Consider the following 18,629-nt stretch of genomic DNA (forward strand, 5'->3'; position numbering starts at 1 on the left):
AACTTAAAACGTCAACGGTCCAGATCAGTTCTAAAAATGCGGGGAGATCAACGGCTATAAACCGCTTGGCCTTTCGTTGAAAATGCGATTTCGACGGTCACCATACGCATTTCACGAACAGTGGAAAAAGCAGATCTCTCTCTCTCTCTTTCTCTCTCTCTCCACTTTGCTCCTCGTCGATCGATAGCATACTAAGGTAATCACCTTGCATCAATATTGGTCTTTGTTTCAAAATCAATCTGATTACCGTCTTCGATCCAGAGATTAGGGTTTTGATTTCGTTTATGGGCTTTAGCCAGATGTCGTGATCCTTTTGTTTTTCCTTTTTTCTATTCTCCAATTGCATTGTAATGAATATGATTAAACCATTTTGACAGCTTGCTATTTTTTGGGCTGGTCCGTACGGGTTCTGCTCCAGTTTAATTGGGCTCTGACGGTGGGATTGGTCACCCATGATCAGTCGATATGCCCTTAAGCTGCCCGGATACCTGTGTTACCTAAAAAAAATTGAGCTTTTGATTTTTCACTCGCTGGGATTATGTGTCCATTTATCTTTTTTCGATCTATCTTGTGGTATCCAATGTAGTTTTGTTGTGATCCGAGTTAATTATGTGATCTGTTCATCTTATTGAGGTAGTTGGGTTTTTTTTTCTTTTGTCTCTTTTATTTTTTTGATAGTCATTTGTTATTACTGCTACCGAGATTCAATTTTCAGAAACTTCTGTACATACCTTTGGAAGATAAAATTGCAATCTTTGATGGAATAACATTTTTTTAAGGCGTAATGGTAAATTAGATGATTGTTTTAAAATCATATGGTTAGTATTGATTGAACATAACCATCACGTGTGAAGATCAGTTCTGTTCTTTCTTGGGATTCCTTGTACAGTATATGCTCTTGGTGGTGCTTGTGGTTTTTTGGTTTGTTTTTAAGTTCCTGTCTTGCTTAACTTGTGGCATCTAATAGTTCCGAACTCGCACTTTGAGAGTGAGGAATTCAAAATCCAGTAACTTTTCAAGGGAGACATTACTAATCTGTTATTTGATGTTGTTGCAGTGGTTAGGAATGGCTGAAACAAAATCAGCTATGAGGAAACCAGTGTTTACTAAGGTTGATCAGTTGCGCCCTGGAACCAGTGGACATAATCTGACCGTGAAGGTTGTTAGTGCGAATATGGTAGTGCAGAAAGGCCGCCCAGATGGCCCTCAAGTACGCCAAATGAGGATTGCTGAGTGCTTGATTGGGGATGAAACTGGGACAATTTTGTTTACTGCAAGGAATGACCAAGGTATGGCTTTCCAGTTTGGTTTGTTCATGGTAAATCACATTGGTTTTGTTTGTTCCTTTTCTTCCTCTTGTGACCATTTTGAAAATCATTGTCGGTGACTATGGCAAACGAAGGACTGTTTCCCATTCTTGCAAATCTGTTGTGCCTTTTCTTTCCTAGCCGGTAGTAGCTTCAGGAATTATTTCTGCGGAGCCCCATTTTTTTTGGAGGGTATACATAAGATTGAGTTTTGTGGTATTCAACTCTCTTCAAGTTTATTCGTTTGTTTTATTAGCCTGTCAGTTGTTGTCTTGCATTGGGAGTCAGAGATGTCGCCTCTTCTTAATTCTTTTGGAATGTAATGTCAGAGAAAAATCTATCTCGTTTACCCCAACAAGTCGAACATGATGCTTGTTAGAATTGGTAAAATGCGTCTTTCTTCTGCCATTATTGTCTTTTCAGATGCCATGTGCAATTACTTGCCATAGGATTCCTCTGTTGCTGCTCATTTGTGGTTGGTGGTTCCTTGTTTTTTTCGTTTTACACATTCACCAAGTTAGCTTGTTGCAGCGTCGTGGGCCTTTGATATACATGCCGAACTGCCTTTACAATCTAGTTTCACATTGCCTTCTGTGGGTCCTTATAATGACTCTTAATCAGCTCTCTGCTGACAACGGCTTACAGAATCTACATTTGCTTGATTTTGAAGATTGGATAGTTCCACTTGTGTTTGCCTTGCAAACTTCAGAATGATACAGAAAATTTCTATTCTGAGGAAACTTTAGCCCAAACACTGAGAATTGCATAGGATGTGATGTGCCTCTTATAGTTTTTAGGGGAAGTTTCTGCTGAGTTTGGTTGAGTTTTAACTTTTGTGTGTCCTTATATGCAGTTGACTTGATGAAGCCTGATTCCGCTGTAATTCTTCGCAACGCAAAAATTGACATGTTCAAGGGCTCAATGAGGCTTGCGGTGGACAAGTGGGGTCGTGTAGAAGTGACTGAACCAGCCAGCTTCACGGTTAATGAGGAGAATAATCTGTCGTTGGTGGAATACGAACTCGTTAATGTGGTGGAAGAGTGACCCACGGAAAATGGGGGTCACTGTGGCTACTCTCTGGCCAAAACAACTGAATCAGGCAAGAAGTGGAAAAGTGATAATTAAGTTGTTTCCAGGTCATCCTGTTTGCATATGATGCCTGGGGAAGTTCTTGTTTAGGAAGAAAAATCTTTAGGTCTACAACAATATCTGATTGTCCCTTGGTGGGTTGTCAAGGCAGCTGGTGGGGGAAAGAAGAAAAAAGGGAAAAAGAATCCTACCACGTGCTGTGATCACAATCAGATGAGATGAAAGAAATATGCTTTGGTAGCTTGTTTATGTTAAGATAAAGACATGGATTTCTACTTCTGTTATGGATGTTACATACTACTACATGAGTATTGTGCAAATGCAGTTGAAGTGTTCTATTCCTCGCCTTTCATTTGTTTGTTGCTGGAATCGTTGTTTATGTGTTTTTCTTTCTTCGAGGAAACAGTTTGCGCATACTGGGGTAAGATCTTGTAGACATTCCTCAGGGGAGTTGTTATCTGTTTTCTTTTTGAAGACATTGTTTTGGGAAACTAGTTTGGGAAATCGTTTGTCGATTCCATGTTTCTGGAAAAAAATTGAAGCATGAAGTGAGAATGATACAAGCGCATTGTTTTCCATCACATGGCTCACTCAATGCAAATCAGCTCAGATCTTCTAAGACATGTTTTTGGTTTGGCAAAAGGAGGATGATCTGTTCTTGTTTTACATGATAGAGCTCTCATGCGAATACGATTGTCCGATGCGGTTAAGTCAAAAACGAAAGGTAGATTAGAAATTTCACTAAAAATGGTAAACAAATCTCGTACCATTGAATCGTTAATAGACTTGTCAAGTATGGGCTATCGCGAGATGCAGACGCGACTAACAATTATTTGAATGAGCAAGAAAGAAATTCATGTACTTCGACAGAATATTCAATGTTTGATAGCCGAACCAAGCTGCTCAAGCTCGTTAAAAAGCTCGTTTTGAGTGTGGTTATTAAAAAAGATCAAGTTTCAACATCTCATAAAAAGGCGTTCATTATTGAACAAGCTATTACTCGTCTCGCTTTCGGCTCCATGTAAGTTCGTCGTTATTGGGCTGAACCAAGTAGCGCAACTGAGAGGCACAATCCAGGCCGATTGGCCCAATTTTCAGTTAATGGGCCAGGTTGTCTCGAATTTTGACCCGGCCCGATAAACTAGGGTTTTAGATCTCTGAATTTGATTTTTGAGGTTTTAAGTGCGAAAGAGCAAGAAAAAATTAGTAGCAGAAGAAAATGGCGTCCATTTCAACAAGAAGGCTGTTGCAGAGATCAACGGCGGCTGTTAGAGCCTCCCTGAGTCGTACCGGGAAAACCCAATCGCCGCCGTCGGTTTCTTCAGGAACATCTAACGTCGGTGGACTAGCACCATCAAATCCTGCTCCTTCCTCTCGCCTCTCTCGCCCCCGCCGTCCCTTTTCCTCCACCAGGTTCATATCTATCATATGTTCATATGTATGTATATGCACACTCTCTGTATGTGTACTACGGGTATTTGGGTAATTGTATTAGATGGGTCGTTAGAGCAAGTGAACCTGTGGGTGCCAAAAATAACTTCGTGAAAGCCATTTTGATGGCTTACTATAATATCGAAAAGTTTAAAAAAAAAAAAAAACTTTGATGCACTCTTTTGCTAGTTTGGGGCTATTTTGGCACAATCTTATTTAGACTATTGAATTACAATCATTTCGTTTTTAAGTGCACATCTATTGGTCTGGAAGATATGGCAGATTTGGCAAAGCTTAAGTTGTTGCCAAATATAGTTTTTCATTACTTTTATTATATAACTCAGGTGTCTGGACTAGCTTATGCGCACCGCGAGTAATCCTGAGGCCCCAATCCCACTGCCCACTTGCGGTGAGCCCAATTAAAGCCGGAGCAATTGCTTCTTATGGGCTTGCCCCAAAGGAGTTGATAGCACGTAGGAGGTTTCGATCCTTATGCAATTGCTCCGTATAGTTTGTCATTATTGGCAGGGACGGATTCAGAAATGTAGTTTAGTGGAGGCACCTTGTTAATCATAGTGGCGAAAATTTTTTTTTATAGTTAACCACAATAAGATTGTTACATAATTAAGGCATGCAATATAAACTATAAAAATATATAACACATACTTTCACCTAAATTATATAAAAATAAGCACAAAATCTCAGACAAAATTTGAGAGTATGTTTTACATGAACATCAATAAGTTTTAGAATGATCGATATAGTTTTATTAATGAAATTATTTTAAAATATTGCTCTTAGACGGTTAAAAATAAGTACAATTAAGAAAGAATCGATCCAAGTAGACAAATAGTTTGAAAATCAACAAGTATAAATGCACCATATGACGAAATTGAAAACATAAACTAGTTTTATATGTATATTTTCAAGATATATGCACTTGTTTATGTGTAGTAGCACACTTAATTTTATAATTATGCAAAAATATAACAAAATTATTTTAGTTTTGAGCGGGGGCACGTGCCCCCCTTTCCCTCCGTCCCTGATTATTGGAAGAAACTTTGACCCAGGGGTAGAACCACTACTTTTGCCATATATTTTGTCAAATTTTAACCTTGACAGCCTGAAAAACGTAATGGCTGATACGTCTGAGGTCCATAATCCTGCTACTTAACGGCTGGTACGATACATAATGGCCTTTTTTAAAACCCGCTCTCTTGTAATCTTAGAATAGGGTGCTAGGCTGCTAGCAGAGTTCTTTTTCTTTTTTGGTGTTATTTATTTACTCTGATGATGTGGGTTGTGAATGGTGAATGTAGGCTGCCAGTGGAATTGGGTTGTGGAGATTCATTGATGCCTCTGCACTCTGCTACTGCTTCTGCCTTGCTTAATTCCATGTTGTCTTCAAAGGTTGGCCAATGGGGTTGTCTTTCCGAAGGTACCTCCCTAATCTGGTAGTTCCATTTCCGAAGAGTTGTTAAATGAATTTGGCATAGATACTTAAAGGACGTTTACAGTCCTTCAGTTGTAGTATTCATATATCGTAGTGTTCCCTTTTTGTACATTACCATATGTTATTCAGAAAATGGGGTTTTATTCATAGCCTCTTGTCATAAATGACTTCACACTGGATAACATTTGATGGAAGGGAAAGGTGTCAAGTTGCATTCAGTTTTATCTAAAACTATTTGTTGACCATCCGATGGAGTTTTAAGATAGAACCTCAACAAGGGTTATATTTAAGTGGAGGCTGCTCAGTCCATAACAAGATTTATGCCCACTATTTCACTCTGGTGGGGCCTGTCCTGTTTCAGATGGGGCTGGGAACCCATCAAATAAGGTTGTGTATATGTTGGTTCCCTATCTTTTTGTGTTTTTGTAAGAATTTCAATAGTAAGCTCTAAGTATAAGGAGAATACGAAGAAGTGTAGGGAGAAAAGTTTATATTCTAGATAGGCATACATTCAAGTTTCTGGAATTGAGAAAGGAGGAATCCAGCTTTGTATATCTATACTTCAAGGGAAAACTCGTCATACTTTTGCATTCAAGCAACACAATGCAGCAGTAATACGAAGGCTGTCTATCTAACTCTACTTCTGCCTCCTATCGATTGACATTATCATGGCTTCTTTTCGTGAAATCTATAGTGATGGAGACTATGGAAAGCTGCGCCAGCATTCGCTTGATTTACAATGGGACCTGATGATTTTGTACCTTGGTGAAGGCTTTTGTTGTAACAAGATTGAGAACCTTCATTTTCTTAGAAGAAACGAGATAAATAAACCTTGAACAGTTGGTACTGAATATTAGCAGTGTATTTGAACTGCTTTCCAAGCAATGTTACACGCTCAACTTCAGCATGTCGAAAGTGGTGAATTGCTTAAAAACCACTTGTCGAAAGCGGAAAGCCCATGGTTTTAAATTTTTAGCTGGCAAGTTCTGAGGACCAGATGGCTTTAGATGAATCATGATGAATAAGGATTAGAAACTGAAATTCTCGTGTACTGCCTTATTTAACCGAGAATGTCAAGGATTATTGAAACAAAATGAGGAAACAAGATGGGCATGGATGAATTCCATATGCACATGTAGGATTTTTATTCTCTCCTGTTAATATACATGTAATCAGTCTATCGAAGACAAGGGTGCAAAGATAGGAGCAAACAAGATAGTAATGTGGAAGATGAGAAGTTCTTTTTTTTTTTTGGTAGCTGGAAGAAGAGACGTTTTATGAACACTTAATTTAGAAAGAGTCTTGGTGTTTTCTTGCAATCTCTGCATGTTGGTAATTGAGATCTTATATGGCGTTTGATGCTTTAGTATTTCCTTGAAATCTTGGACAGTTGGAAATTAAAGTTGCTGTAGTAATGTGGAAATTGAGAAGTTTTTTGCTATGAACATGATCCTACAACTGTCGGAACTTGAAATCTTAGAAAAATATTGAAACTTTATTAACAAGGAAGGATGGGTTTGTATCAGTTCTGCTAGCACACGTACAGAAGATAAGTTGTTCTGTACTTCTGTTGTGAAGTGCTTGTTAATCATCTGAACTTCTATAAAGCAACATAATGTGGGTTTTTTTTGTCCGTGTGTTGACAGGATTTGCTACTCCACTATAGCAGGGCCTTCGCGTTCATCGACATGGTCACAGATCCTGGACCCCGGGAAGAGTCAACCCAAAAGTTTTCCCTTTTCTCTTCATCAATCTCAGAATAACTTAATGGACCTGCAAAAAGAACAGCACATTCCCTTTTGTGTGAGGAAGTGTATGCTTGACCCTTGTATGATTTTACAATTTTGAGATATTCCTCCGAAATGCACGTTGGCAATCTGAAGAATGGTATTGGCCAACCCTCTTTCAATGAATTTGTTTATTGATTCTCAGTTTCTTGTATCGAAATTGGATTCAGAGTTCAAGTTTATCATAGAAACAAACCATGCATTTTCAACTATGAAAATTGTTGAGATTGTACTGTAGAACAAGATGAAGGATGATTTTCTTGCAGTAGTTGGTCAAATGCATCGAGGAAAATGTTACTGTGGGTTTCGATGATGATTTGAAAATAGTCGCACGTTATGTTACGAAAGACATGTTGAGCGTAACTTTAAATGCCTAACTTATTGTAAATCAGATAGAATAACTTTAGTACTATGTTCATATTGTTCATCCTATTTTTGGAATTGTGTGTGTTGGCTGGAAACTTTCATTTGTATATTGATGTGAGTCCTCACATGTGTTGGTAGAAATTGTTCATATCTGCGTACAAGATTTGAAGAATCCCCTTCTGGCATTAGACAACATTCACATGTCCCAAAATTCCCAAAATTAAGGGTCCAAATTCTCTCCGGTGGCTGCCCGGACAGTCCAATACTTTCCTCACAATGCAAGATACTCTCACCAATTCGAGTTTCTCGTGGGACTTGGTACTTGTGAGGCAACTCCGACAACTATGCGAGACAATTTTTGAAGAGGATCCAATTCCCAAAATTAATACTACGATCATAGTGTTGCCGACAGAGAAAACAAAACACAAAAACAAGCATCCCAGAGCATGTCAACTAGTTTTCGTTAGGAAAGACTGCATGTGACTCTGCGGTATCCTTTTCCCTACAATGGGATTTAAGCCTACTGCTCTTTGGGGCCCCATGAATATTTCCATACAAACAATCCCTACAAACCGGAAAATTTTTCAGTGCCGAGTGGGTGCCACGTGGTGCCCGCTCGGGCATTCGAGCCGTCCATTTCGTTTTTGAACAGCTCAAATTTGGAGAGAGAAAGTGTTGGGGTGAGAGGAGAGAGAGGGTTTCAATCCGAGCCGTCCAAAAGTGTATCGGACGGCTCGGATGCGCTGAGCGGATACCACGTGGGATATACCCGCTCAACACTAAAAAATCTCTCCTACAAACCATGTAAATGATCTGTTTTTCCAAACAAAGTGGGTGTCATTCAACTAAGGGGTTTGCCCGGTGGTCTTGGTCTGAGATTTGGAGGTTTACTCTCTCCTAAGATTCCAGGTTCGATTTCTCTTCCTAACAACTCTTGGGGCCTCCTTACCCTCACGCGTAAGCATGTAAAACGACCGTGGGAGGGGCTAGTTTGAGGTTTGTGAATGTAGGAAGTAGTCCGAGGTTCGTGAAAGCTAACTCAAATACCTTACATTACAAAAAAAAGAAAAAGAAAGTGGGTGTCATACACAACACATAAACAATAAATACAAGTACAAGGGGAAAAAAAAATGAAATAGTCTAGGAGTACCGCCACGTGGTACTTCGAACCACTTTACAACCTCACATTTTTGTGGGATCCATACACTTAGTGGTAGACCCCATAAAATGGTCCAGAGTACCACCTGGCAGTACTCCAAGACTATTGTATAATTTCACCCTCATCTAACCTTTCCTCCCTCATACTCCTATGATTCCTCCATTATAAACACCTATCCCCCGTGAATGTTTTTGTCTTGTAAGCGTGCAATCATGCAATTGAATTTCACAAATATGGACTAGACAATTAGAATCTCTTCCCCACATCAAAGCAAAAGGAAATCACAATCTTGATTGCACATGAGCTAACATGCATAAATTTTGAAACTCTATCTTGGCCATTCCTTACAAATTCTGTACAGTCAGTTCATGGCCTAAGATAGGATATTGTAGCAAGGGTCCCAAGTGGGTTTTTTTTTAAAAAAAAAAAGAAGAAGAGGCAAATCGTCATTAAGAAATCCCAACGGGACAGAGATGCAAGATTAACAGGATTACATGAAAGAATTAAAAAGCCCACCAAAGTCTACTACACTTGCGAACACACCACAAGAAAATACAGAGACAAAATCCTAGCCGGAAAAAACATCTCCGAACCGAAAGAATCACTAATAGAGATAGCAAGAGAGGCCGACTCATCATCCGTGCACAGTTGAATTTCCAGCACATGTTTGTGGTTTGTTAAGGTAACTAGTTAAGGATAAGGCCAAAAAAAACAATTTTTTTTTATGCACAATATTTTACGCGGTTTATAGCACGTGTATTGGAGTTATATACCGCTCTACGAATGAGACATTAGCATTTTTCTACTCATCACAAATGGCTTTTCATTTTCATATTTTTCAACTTCTGCTTTTTGCAATCAGTTCGAGTTGATGCTGTGACTTTGGGTTGGTATTACGCAGTGAGATGTACAGTATCGTACTGTCTACCTCTGAGCCGTTGGATCTACGATCCGACAGTTCGGATCTCATATCGGAAATTAACAATCAAGAGCTGTTCATTGCCGAGATAAGATCCGAGCTGTCGAATGAACGATCCAACGACTCAGATGTACGCAGCACCATGCTGCGCACACCACTGTACAACACCCTCCTCAATCCTATCTGCATGATGTTTTGATTCTTAATATGTAAACTATCAAGGCAAAAGTAGTTAGAGAACAAAGAGTTTAATAAGTTGTTTGTGAAGTGATTTTCGCACTTTTCAAATTGTTGACCGCATTCCTAAGAGAAGTGCGAAGAGAAAATAAATATGGAGCTATTTTCACATTTTCCAAATTGTTATACTTTTGGGAGTGGAAAAATTGATATGGAGTTGAATTTTGCACTTTCCTTATTGGTTCATTGTTGGCAACCTTCCGCCTCTCTTGCCTTTAATAATCAAAGTGTGGTTACCAACTTGGGAGGTGCGAAAATCACTCCTCAATTGTGTTTGCAACTTTACATTATTGCAATAAAGTACACAATACGTGACCCTCACTGGAACCACGTAGAGGAGAGAGAGAGAGAGGGGGGGAAGAGAGAGTAAATTAAAGATCACCGGATAGAGGAGACCAAGGTGGGTCAAGAAACACCAAACGGACTTCGAGATCCATGTGCCATTGTGCCCTCATAGATGACGATGAGAGAGAGAGAGAGAGAGCAGCGAGATGCAAATATCCATGTGGGAAAATTTCAAAATAGAATCTGATTTTTCGCACAAATCACATACAGGCATCTGACCTTTTAAAATTATCAAAAAAATATTTAATCTATTTAAAAACTCATCAATTTTACACCCGCCATTAACTTTCCATCCAAAACAAACGAAAATGTTGAAAATCTGCATTTTGGCACGAATATTGGCAAAACAAGATTAAGACTCATTTTGGCAAAACACAATATTATACTAATAAACAAGATTAAGGCTCGATTTGGCTTTAAAAGTCAATTAATAACTTAATTTTTGTCTTTATTCAAAAGAAAAAAAACGCATTTGTTAGTTTGCGTCAAGAAGAATCAATAAGTCACAAAAATTACTTAACTTTTCAATCCAAATTCACCCTAAATAAGGAATCAAGCTTAATTTAGTAATTAAATACCCATAACTATGCAGCCAAATAAGATTACTCTGTATTAAACAAAGAAAAAAGGCAAAAACAAAAAATATAGAATAGTCAAGCTTAATTTAGTAATTAAATACCCATGACTTGTCACTTTTCACACCTACCCATGACTATTCTATGATTTTTGTCAAGCTTAAAACTAACAAATGCGCTTTTTTTCTTTTGAATAAAGATAAAAATTAAGTTATTAATTGACTTTGAAAGCCACATCGAGCCTTAATCTTGTTTATGAGTATAATATTGTGTTTTGCCAAAATGAGCCTTAATCTTGTTTTGCCAATATTCGTGCCAAAATGCACATTTTCAGCATTTTCGTTTGTTTTGGATGGGAAGTTAACGGCGGGTGTAAAATTGATGAGTTTGTAAATAGGTCAGGTATTTTTTTGATAATTTTAAAAGGTCAGGTGCCTGTGTGTGATTTGTGCGAAATGTCAGGTGCTATTTTGAAAATTTTCTTATCCATGTACTTAAAAAAATCCATGTATGAAAAAATAGTACCAAAGTTACGTAATGTGCTAAAAGTATCTAGAATTTGTGAGAGCGCGGATGGAAAGCGACAACATAAAGGACAACGGCACCTAATAATGCGCTATAACGGAGTGTATTGCGTCTCGGTATTTCAACTAAAATATCACTACCATGATCTAAACAATCATGATGGATTTGTATTATTAGACGTTTTAAAACTAAATTGTTCATATCACGATGATGAGCTTAATAGAGTCCACCAAAACACTCTATACGACGTCAACGCACCATGAGAATACCTTATTTTCAAATGTAAAGCAAGAATTATTAAACGGCTTGAATCATCCGTACGTCGGAATGAGCCCCGCCTGACGGTTGGTTCATCGTCCGTACTCTTTTGGTCGGTTCCATAGCATTTTCGCAAACCAAACAAGAAAATGGTAAATTTTCTCAAATTGTAAACTTTACTTTCCTTCGTTCCAAAAAACCTTTAACTCTTTGCTCTGAAATAGCTGCAGACTCCCAACAGCGGCAGTTACTCTGTCTCGGCCGTTGCTCCCCTTCATTAAAATCCATCAATCAATAAATAATACTCCAAACATATACTAGTAGCTAGAGAGAGAGAGAGAGAGAGAGAGAGGATGAAGGAAGGCAATGAAGGGTTTGTGAGGGCGGATCAGATAGATCTGAAGAGCATAGACGAGCAACTTCAGAGGCATTTGAGCAGAGCATGGACTATGGAAAAGAACAAGAAGCAACAACAACACGGAGGAGGAGGAGAAGAAGAAGAAGAAGAAGAGCATCATCGTCGTCGTCACCGGAATGTGAGGAGGCCCACTACTAGACAGGAATGGGAAATCGATCCTTCCAAGCTCATCATCAAGTCCGTCATTGCACGCGGCTCTTTCGGCACAGTCCACCGCGGTTTCTATGACGGCCTTGACGTTGCAGGTGCCCCACTCTCTCTCTCTCTCTGGAAATACCCATTCGATTTTGAGCAATGTTATGGACACAGAAATTGGACGAAATAGATTTCAATGTGGATAATTGAGAGGAAAAAATTGTTGTTTTACATAGTTCAGGGGTGAAGTAGACAAAATATGGATAGTTCAGGGGATAAAAACAAAATTAAATCAAAAATGATTCAGTCCGTAAAACGAGAACTTAAAGACTGTAGGGCATTTTTGTCATGACAAATTTAAGTTTTTTCCCGTAAGTTCCTAGGTATGAATGGGTTCTTTCAATTTATGAAAACAAAAGTTCAGATTTTTTTTTTTTTAGTTTATAAAAGTACACCCATTTTGTTTGGTTTTGAGAAAAAAAATATGATGGAATGAGTAATAATGAGTGAAGAGAGAAAGATAGAAAAATTTATTGTGAACCATGCAATTATTTTTAAATTTCATGTTACAGATCGAATATTTTTTTCTAGAACTGAGAGAGTATATAGTAGTGAATTGTACAATGCACGTGGGTCCCACACAGTCAAGGCAGACGTAGCTTACATTTTGCCATGTGGTGGGTGCCCCGACTAGAGATGTCAATTCAACTCGCCCCACCCTGATCGGGGCAGGGTTTTGTTGTATTTTTCGGGGGTCGGGTACCCACCCGGCCCCGAAATTATTTTATGCATAAAAAACTATTTTTACTCTTACAACTAAAATACTACATAAAATATTAACTATTTCTTCCATTTTGCTTTTAGATAATAGATTTTGTTTAAATTATAATAGTTATTTTATAAACTTTATTATTTGTGCTCACTTATTTTAAAATTTAGAACATATTTTTCAATGAAAAAAATATATTGAGCGGGGGCAGGGCAGGGCTGGTAAACTCAATACCCGATAGGGGCGGGGCAGGGTACCCATAAATTACCTGGGGCGGGTTTGGGGGTGAGGTTAAATTTTCGGGTCGGGGTGAGGCAAAACCCGCCCCGTTGCCATTCCTAGCCCCAACCTTTCGCTCACCTCTGTATATGCAGTGTTGTATATATAGAAAGACTTGTAAAATTCTATCAGATTGTCACCCCTAAATTGGAATGCTTTCAACGAGTTCCCTTTTAACGACATGGATAATACTTTTCCCTTGTATGACTTCTTTACACATCAAGAGTATAATTTGACTCTATGTTGCGTTAAATCCCATTTTGTCAAAAGAACTCATCACTTTATTGATTTTTCTCCACTGATCATCTTTTTTAGGCACACTGCAATGAACATCCATTAAAAGAGATAATGTAGGGAAGCGGACAAAACTCGGTCCTGGCACCCCCAAAATAAATCCCAGTTCCGCCATTGCACACAGTAGGCGTAGGGCCCTTGCATACTCACCTCCTCCGAATAAATGTGTGTCCACTTGTGTCTGTAGCATTCTTGTTTCGCTTTTATCTACGAATGAAATGATACCGGTATTTTCTCGTTGTTTGTTTCAATTTAGCTAGTAATTGCACAACGTTGTTGGGTGTTTTTCTGTGGCCGGCAATTTTCCTTTTCGTGTTGAGGTTGAGATGTAATCTTTGTCTCACATTGTTATACCATTTTTTATGTATATTTGCCTTTGTAATTGTTTTTTGTAGCTTGGGATAGGACGGTGTAGAAGTTTTTGATAAGTAATTCTTTGTGAAGTTTTAAGCAACTCAATAGTTATAGATAAGCCAAAAGTTTTATTGAGAAAATTACCCAGAAAGTAAAGTGTGGTGAAAATTCTGGGTGGGTAGGAAAATTGGGCATCATTTTCATTTATTAAAGCCTTTGTTGATGTTTTTTTCCTTTTTCCTTGTTGATTAGCATCCTCCCTACGTATTTACAAAAAAAAAGAAGCATCCTCTCTACGCCCAATTTCCACCCATCCACTTTAATTCTGTTCTCCCCATATAGTTGTTATATTCACTCATTCTTTTATTTGGTTTAAATATGACCTCCTGCTTTTGATTGTCACTGTCATGGATCTGTCTCAAATTTAGCATTAATAATTGTGTGAGTTTACAGTTAGCATAGGAAAGCTTCAATGATTCTTGTCATGTCATGCTCCTATTTCGTTGAGCTTTCGTGCCCCATTGTTTGCTTTGTTTCCTCGTTTCATATGTCACATTCGTTGGAATAAAAAGTTAAACATGGAGTAAAAGCTAATGGATTGGGTTGGGAAATGAACTTGATCGAGTTGGCCCGGAAACCCGGTTAATTAAGAAAGCCTTGGTCCTGCTAGCTATTTAGATGCCAATTGAATACCGAAGTTCAAAAGTTGAACCAAAACCATGTTGCAGCTAACTGATTAATCAGGCCGTATCATTATTAGATCAGGTGGACAATTGTTTTAGCTATATGATAAGATTTTCTTCTCATTTATTATACTGGTTACCTATGGTTTAAAGCTAATGCAAGATCTTTGCTGCCACCTTCATTAACTTAAGTCCCTTTCTTCCTTTCATGCTCAGTTAAACTTCTTGATTGGGGAGAAGAGGGTCAGAGGACAGAGGCAGAAATAACATCACTCAGGGCAGATTTTACACAAGAAGTGGTTGTGTGGCACAAGCTCGATCATCCTAATGTAACAAAGGTATTGTTTATGTCTCAACTTTGTTCGCTTGTGTTTACATTGTCCATTTTTCGTTGGAGGTGTAGAAAGCTTCAAGTAGTTTAGGAAAAGCTATAGATTTTGCTAATTTCAGTTTTGTATGATACTCCGGGATAACTTTTGCTGGACAATAAGTTAGAATCAAATATCTATTATGCCTTCGTACATAATCAGGGCAGTGGAAACTAACTTGGCTAAAAATGATAAGTGAAAGGAAACGTGACGCACAGCATAGCTCGGCTCCCTCTATTTGCAATTGTTCTTTCTAAGCAGAACCATCATGTTCAAGATTTGTCCCATATTTCCAACTATTTCTAAGTTTTTACTACCACTCTCTACTGCATGCTGAGTGTTGAAACAACAGCAGTTTTTCTTGTTGAAACTGCATGCATAGTCAACTAGATGACATGGATCGGGGGGAAAGGAGTCGCAGTGTGGGAACCGGTGTTGCACAACATATTTCCTAGATTATTAACCATTGGCATCTCTTTTCATTGGACAAACCTAACCTGCCTCATGTTTATTTGTTTTGGAATCTTTTATTCTTTCTAACAAGAACAAAAAGGCCATTGTCTTTGAGAGTCACTGGGCTTATGACATGGTGATGTTGGAAATCTGGAACCTTTGAGCACCAAAATGGGTGTCTAGGCTTAGCCTCACTTTACAAGAAGTTTGCCAAAGGGCATGTTACTTTAAGGGTTATAGTATTTACATGAAAATTGCACTCACCATTTTCATGTTGGATTGCTTTTGCAGTTCATAGGGGCTACATTGGGCACACCAGAGCTTAACATACAGACAGATAATGGTCATATTGATATGCCAAGAAATGTTTGTTGTGTCGTCGTTGAATACCTTCCTGGGGGTACGCTGAAATCTTTCCTTATCAAAAGTAGAAGAAGGAAGCTAGCTTTTAAAGTAGTCATTCAACTAGCGCTGGATCTTGCAAGAGGGTAAAACTCTCTAACTCCCTCTGTTTGTATCTTGTTTTTCAAGCTTTTGAAAGTAATATAATTTTTCATAAATGTTGTAGAGTTAGTCAAACAGATGATGTTTTCAAAATTTAAAAATTATTGAAACTGCCCTTTGTTCCAATGGTTTACAGGTTGAGCTATCTTCATTCCAAGAAGATTGTCCACAGAGATGTAAAGACAGAAAATATGCTACTGGACAAGACGCGGACAGTTAAAATAGCTGACTTCGGGGTTGCTCGTGTTGAGGCTTCAAATCCTAATGACATGACTGGCGAAACGGGAACCCTTGGTTACATGGCACCTGAGGTATGCAAAATTCTCTCTCTCTCTCTCTCTCTCTCTCTCTCTCTCTCTCTCTCTCTCTCTCTCTCTCTCTCTCTCTCTCTCTCTCTCTCTGTGTTTGTGTGCAGGCTTGCATGTATGTATATATGAAATATGGTAAAAATCGTAGTGGCATTTGCTGGCTAACAAGTGATTGCACAGTGCCGAGGGTTTCTGTAAGGCCGGCCATGGATTGGAGTCCATTTTACACTTCTTCATTGTGTTGTAGAAATTTTACGTGCATTGGAAGTTCGTGAAATACAGATTGGGAACTACTTTGCAGTCCTAATAGAACTTTAGTAGCTTCACTTTTGTGTTTTGACAAAGTCCATCAGTTCAATGGAAGTTGGTTTTGACCAAATTCACTTGATTAGTTATTATTAAGCGTTAGATTACACCAAGTTCCATCATAGTTTGGGAGGGCAATTTGGATCACCTTGGCAACCCCAAAAGTGATGAAGTTTGCCGCTTTTTTTCTGCAACAATGTTTGTTTCTGCTTTAGACCATGTGGGTGGCTAACGATAATGCACGTTGGCTTGTGATGATCATGATTCCCCATCCTCTTCCACTTTCTTATATTGGCTTGGAAAATGGTACAGGTTCTAAATGGCAACCCATATAACAATGTTTGTTTCTGCTTTAGACCATGTGGGTGGCTAATGATAATGCACGTTGGCTTGTGATGATCGTGATTCCCCATTCTCTTCCACTTTCTTATATTGGCTTGGAAAATCGTACAGGTTCTAAATGGCAACCCATATAACAGGAAATGTGATGTATATAGTTTCGGTATCTGCTTGTGGGAGATATACTGCTGTGACATGCCGTATCCTGACCTCAGTTTCTCAGAAGTGACATCAGCTGTTGTCTGCCAGGTACATACATGCTGATGTGAATGTGCTGGAATTATGATTTTAACTATACGAGGAAAGCAAAATGTTTTGGCACTGTTTGGTGTTCAGTTTGTTTTCTCTGCTTTCATTTTTCCATTTTGCTTTTCACAGAGAAACGGAATTTCCAAAAAGCATTTGAGCAACAGTTTCTAGAAACATTTTACCAAACCAAGTTTTCCATGTTTCCCAAAAAACAACAGAAAACCGTGCATGCACGCCACTATTAAATCTCATCAAAACCACTTTGAATTTTTCATCAAATCCATGCTATATGGAATGACAGAATTTGAGGCCAGAGATACCTCGATGTTGCCCAAGCTCGATTGCAAATGTAATGAAACGCTGCTGGGATGCTAACCCTGACAAGCGGCCAGAGATGGACGAGGTAGTTCCCATGTTGGAAGCCATAGACACATCGAAAGGTGGAGGTATGATCCCTCTCGATCAGTCTCAAGGATGTTTCTGCTTCCGTAGGCACCGAGGGCCTTGACTATGTTACTCCTCTCAAGGCAGATTCAACTATTTGAATTTGTGATACAAAATTATAAGCATCATCATTGTAGGTAATTAAGTCAAGGGAATAGGGAGTGGAATCCCTGTTTCTTCTAGTTCCTTTAAGTTAATGATGAGTATCCATTCCTAGGATGGGAAGGAACATATGTTCGATGTGCTCATATGTCGACGATTTCTACTGTTTCTATTGGTGGGAAATTTGACCAACTTTGTGAACCATGATATCCTGGCATGGTAAGCCATATTCAGTGGCGGAACCAGTATTTTCAAAGAGAAGGTGCCGAAAATTAAAAGTTGAACCCGGAATCTTACTACTCTACTGCATATTTGGGATTTGGGCTTTGTGGGGGATTGTTACTACATTTTTGCAATAAACATACATTTATGTAGGGTAATAACCAAAGCAAGAGCGCCCGGGCACCCCCACCCTTACACGTAGTTCCATCACCAGCCATATAATAATTAGGGGTGTACACGGTCCGGATTGGTCCTGTTCTCTAGAAAACCAGTAACCGGACCATTTCAAACGGTTCTAGAAAATTGAGAACCAGAACCTAACTAATATATGCATGAAACCTAACCAGAACCAAACCGCAAGACCGTTTCGGTTTTGGTTCGGTTCCGGTTCTATTCAATAAGCATCAAACACTTATTTACAAAATATGAACTCATAAAATTAAAGAAATAGAAAGATAATTTCGTGGAATAGGAAAGGAAGGAAGAAAATAAAAGTTTTCCTAATAAATTAAATTTCATCTCTAAATAACTTAAATTTAGCAAGGAAAAGATTAACCTACCAAATTCGAATACATATTTAATTACACACACATAAGTATATCTATATTTATCTTAGTTTTAAACGGTCCGGTTCGGTTCTAACCACGGTTCATTAATTGAGAACCAGTAACCGAACCAAAATTAACGGTTCTTATTTTTTTGAAACCATAACCTGACCATAGAACCACAGAACCGGACCAAATTGGACGGTTCGGTCCAGATCGGACCGGTTTTACGGTTCGGGCGGTTTTCTTGAACACCCCTAGCCATATTGTAGATCTACTTATTACGTTGACAGCCCTATAGACGGAAACTTCCATCAATCAAGGGGTTAAATCTAAAGCAAGACATGGAGATCCAACAAAACCCCTAGCCATATTGTAGATCTACTTATTACGTTGACAGCCCTAT

At 38.6% G+C, this 18,629-nt stretch overlaps 3 protein-coding genes across 4 annotated transcripts; all 3 read left to right on the forward strand.

Annotated features, from left to right (window-relative positions):
• Window positions 1-43: 43 nt before the first annotated feature.
• Window positions 44-2,743, forward strand: LOC131304856 (uncharacterized protein At4g28440-like). 2 transcript variants are annotated; one of them, XM_058332294.1, is made up of 3 exons: window positions 44-196; window positions 1,058-1,289; window positions 2,161-2,743. In XM_058332294.1, the coding sequence occupies exons 2-3, from the start codon at window positions 1,067-1,069 to the stop codon at window positions 2,349-2,351; spliced, it is 414 nt and encodes a 137-aa protein (XP_058188277.1). In that variant the 5' UTR covers window positions 44-196; window positions 1,058-1,066; the 3' UTR covers window positions 2,352-2,743. The 2 variants fall into 2 exon arrangements, with proteins under 2 accessions (XP_058188277.1, XP_058188278.1); XM_058332295.1 differs by having other exon boundaries at window positions 54-196; window positions 1,065-1,289.
• Window positions 2,744-3,538: 795 nt separating this feature from the next.
• LOC131304857 (protein NUCLEAR FUSION DEFECTIVE 6, mitochondrial) lies at window positions 3,539-7,279 on the forward strand. Its single transcript, XM_058332297.1, has 3 exons — window positions 3,539-3,809; window positions 5,147-5,265; window positions 6,927-7,279. Exons 1-3 carry the CDS (start codon window positions 3,616-3,618, stop codon window positions 6,944-6,946), a joined length of 333 nt encoding a protein of 110 aa, XP_058188280.1. The 5' UTR covers window positions 3,539-3,615; the 3' UTR covers window positions 6,947-7,279.
• A 4,024-nt stretch (window positions 7,280-11,303) lies between these two features.
• Window positions 11,304-17,740, forward strand: LOC131304852 (serine/threonine-protein kinase STY13-like). The gene is made up of 6 exons (XM_058332290.1): window positions 11,304-12,114; window positions 14,600-14,721; window positions 15,496-15,692; window positions 15,845-16,019; window positions 16,776-16,910; window positions 17,212-17,740. Exons 1-6 carry the CDS (start codon window positions 11,805-11,807, stop codon window positions 17,416-17,418), a joined length of 1,146 nt encoding a protein of 381 aa, XP_058188273.1. The 5' UTR covers window positions 11,304-11,804; the 3' UTR covers window positions 17,419-17,740.
• The last annotated feature ends 889 nt before the right edge of the window (window positions 17,741-18,629 follow it).

Source organism: Rhododendron vialii, chromosome 10a, assembly GCF_030253575.1.
Source record: "Rhododendron vialii isolate Sample 1 chromosome 10a, ASM3025357v1".
NCBI lineage: Eukaryota > Viridiplantae > Streptophyta > Magnoliopsida > Ericales > Ericaceae > Rhododendron > Rhododendron vialii.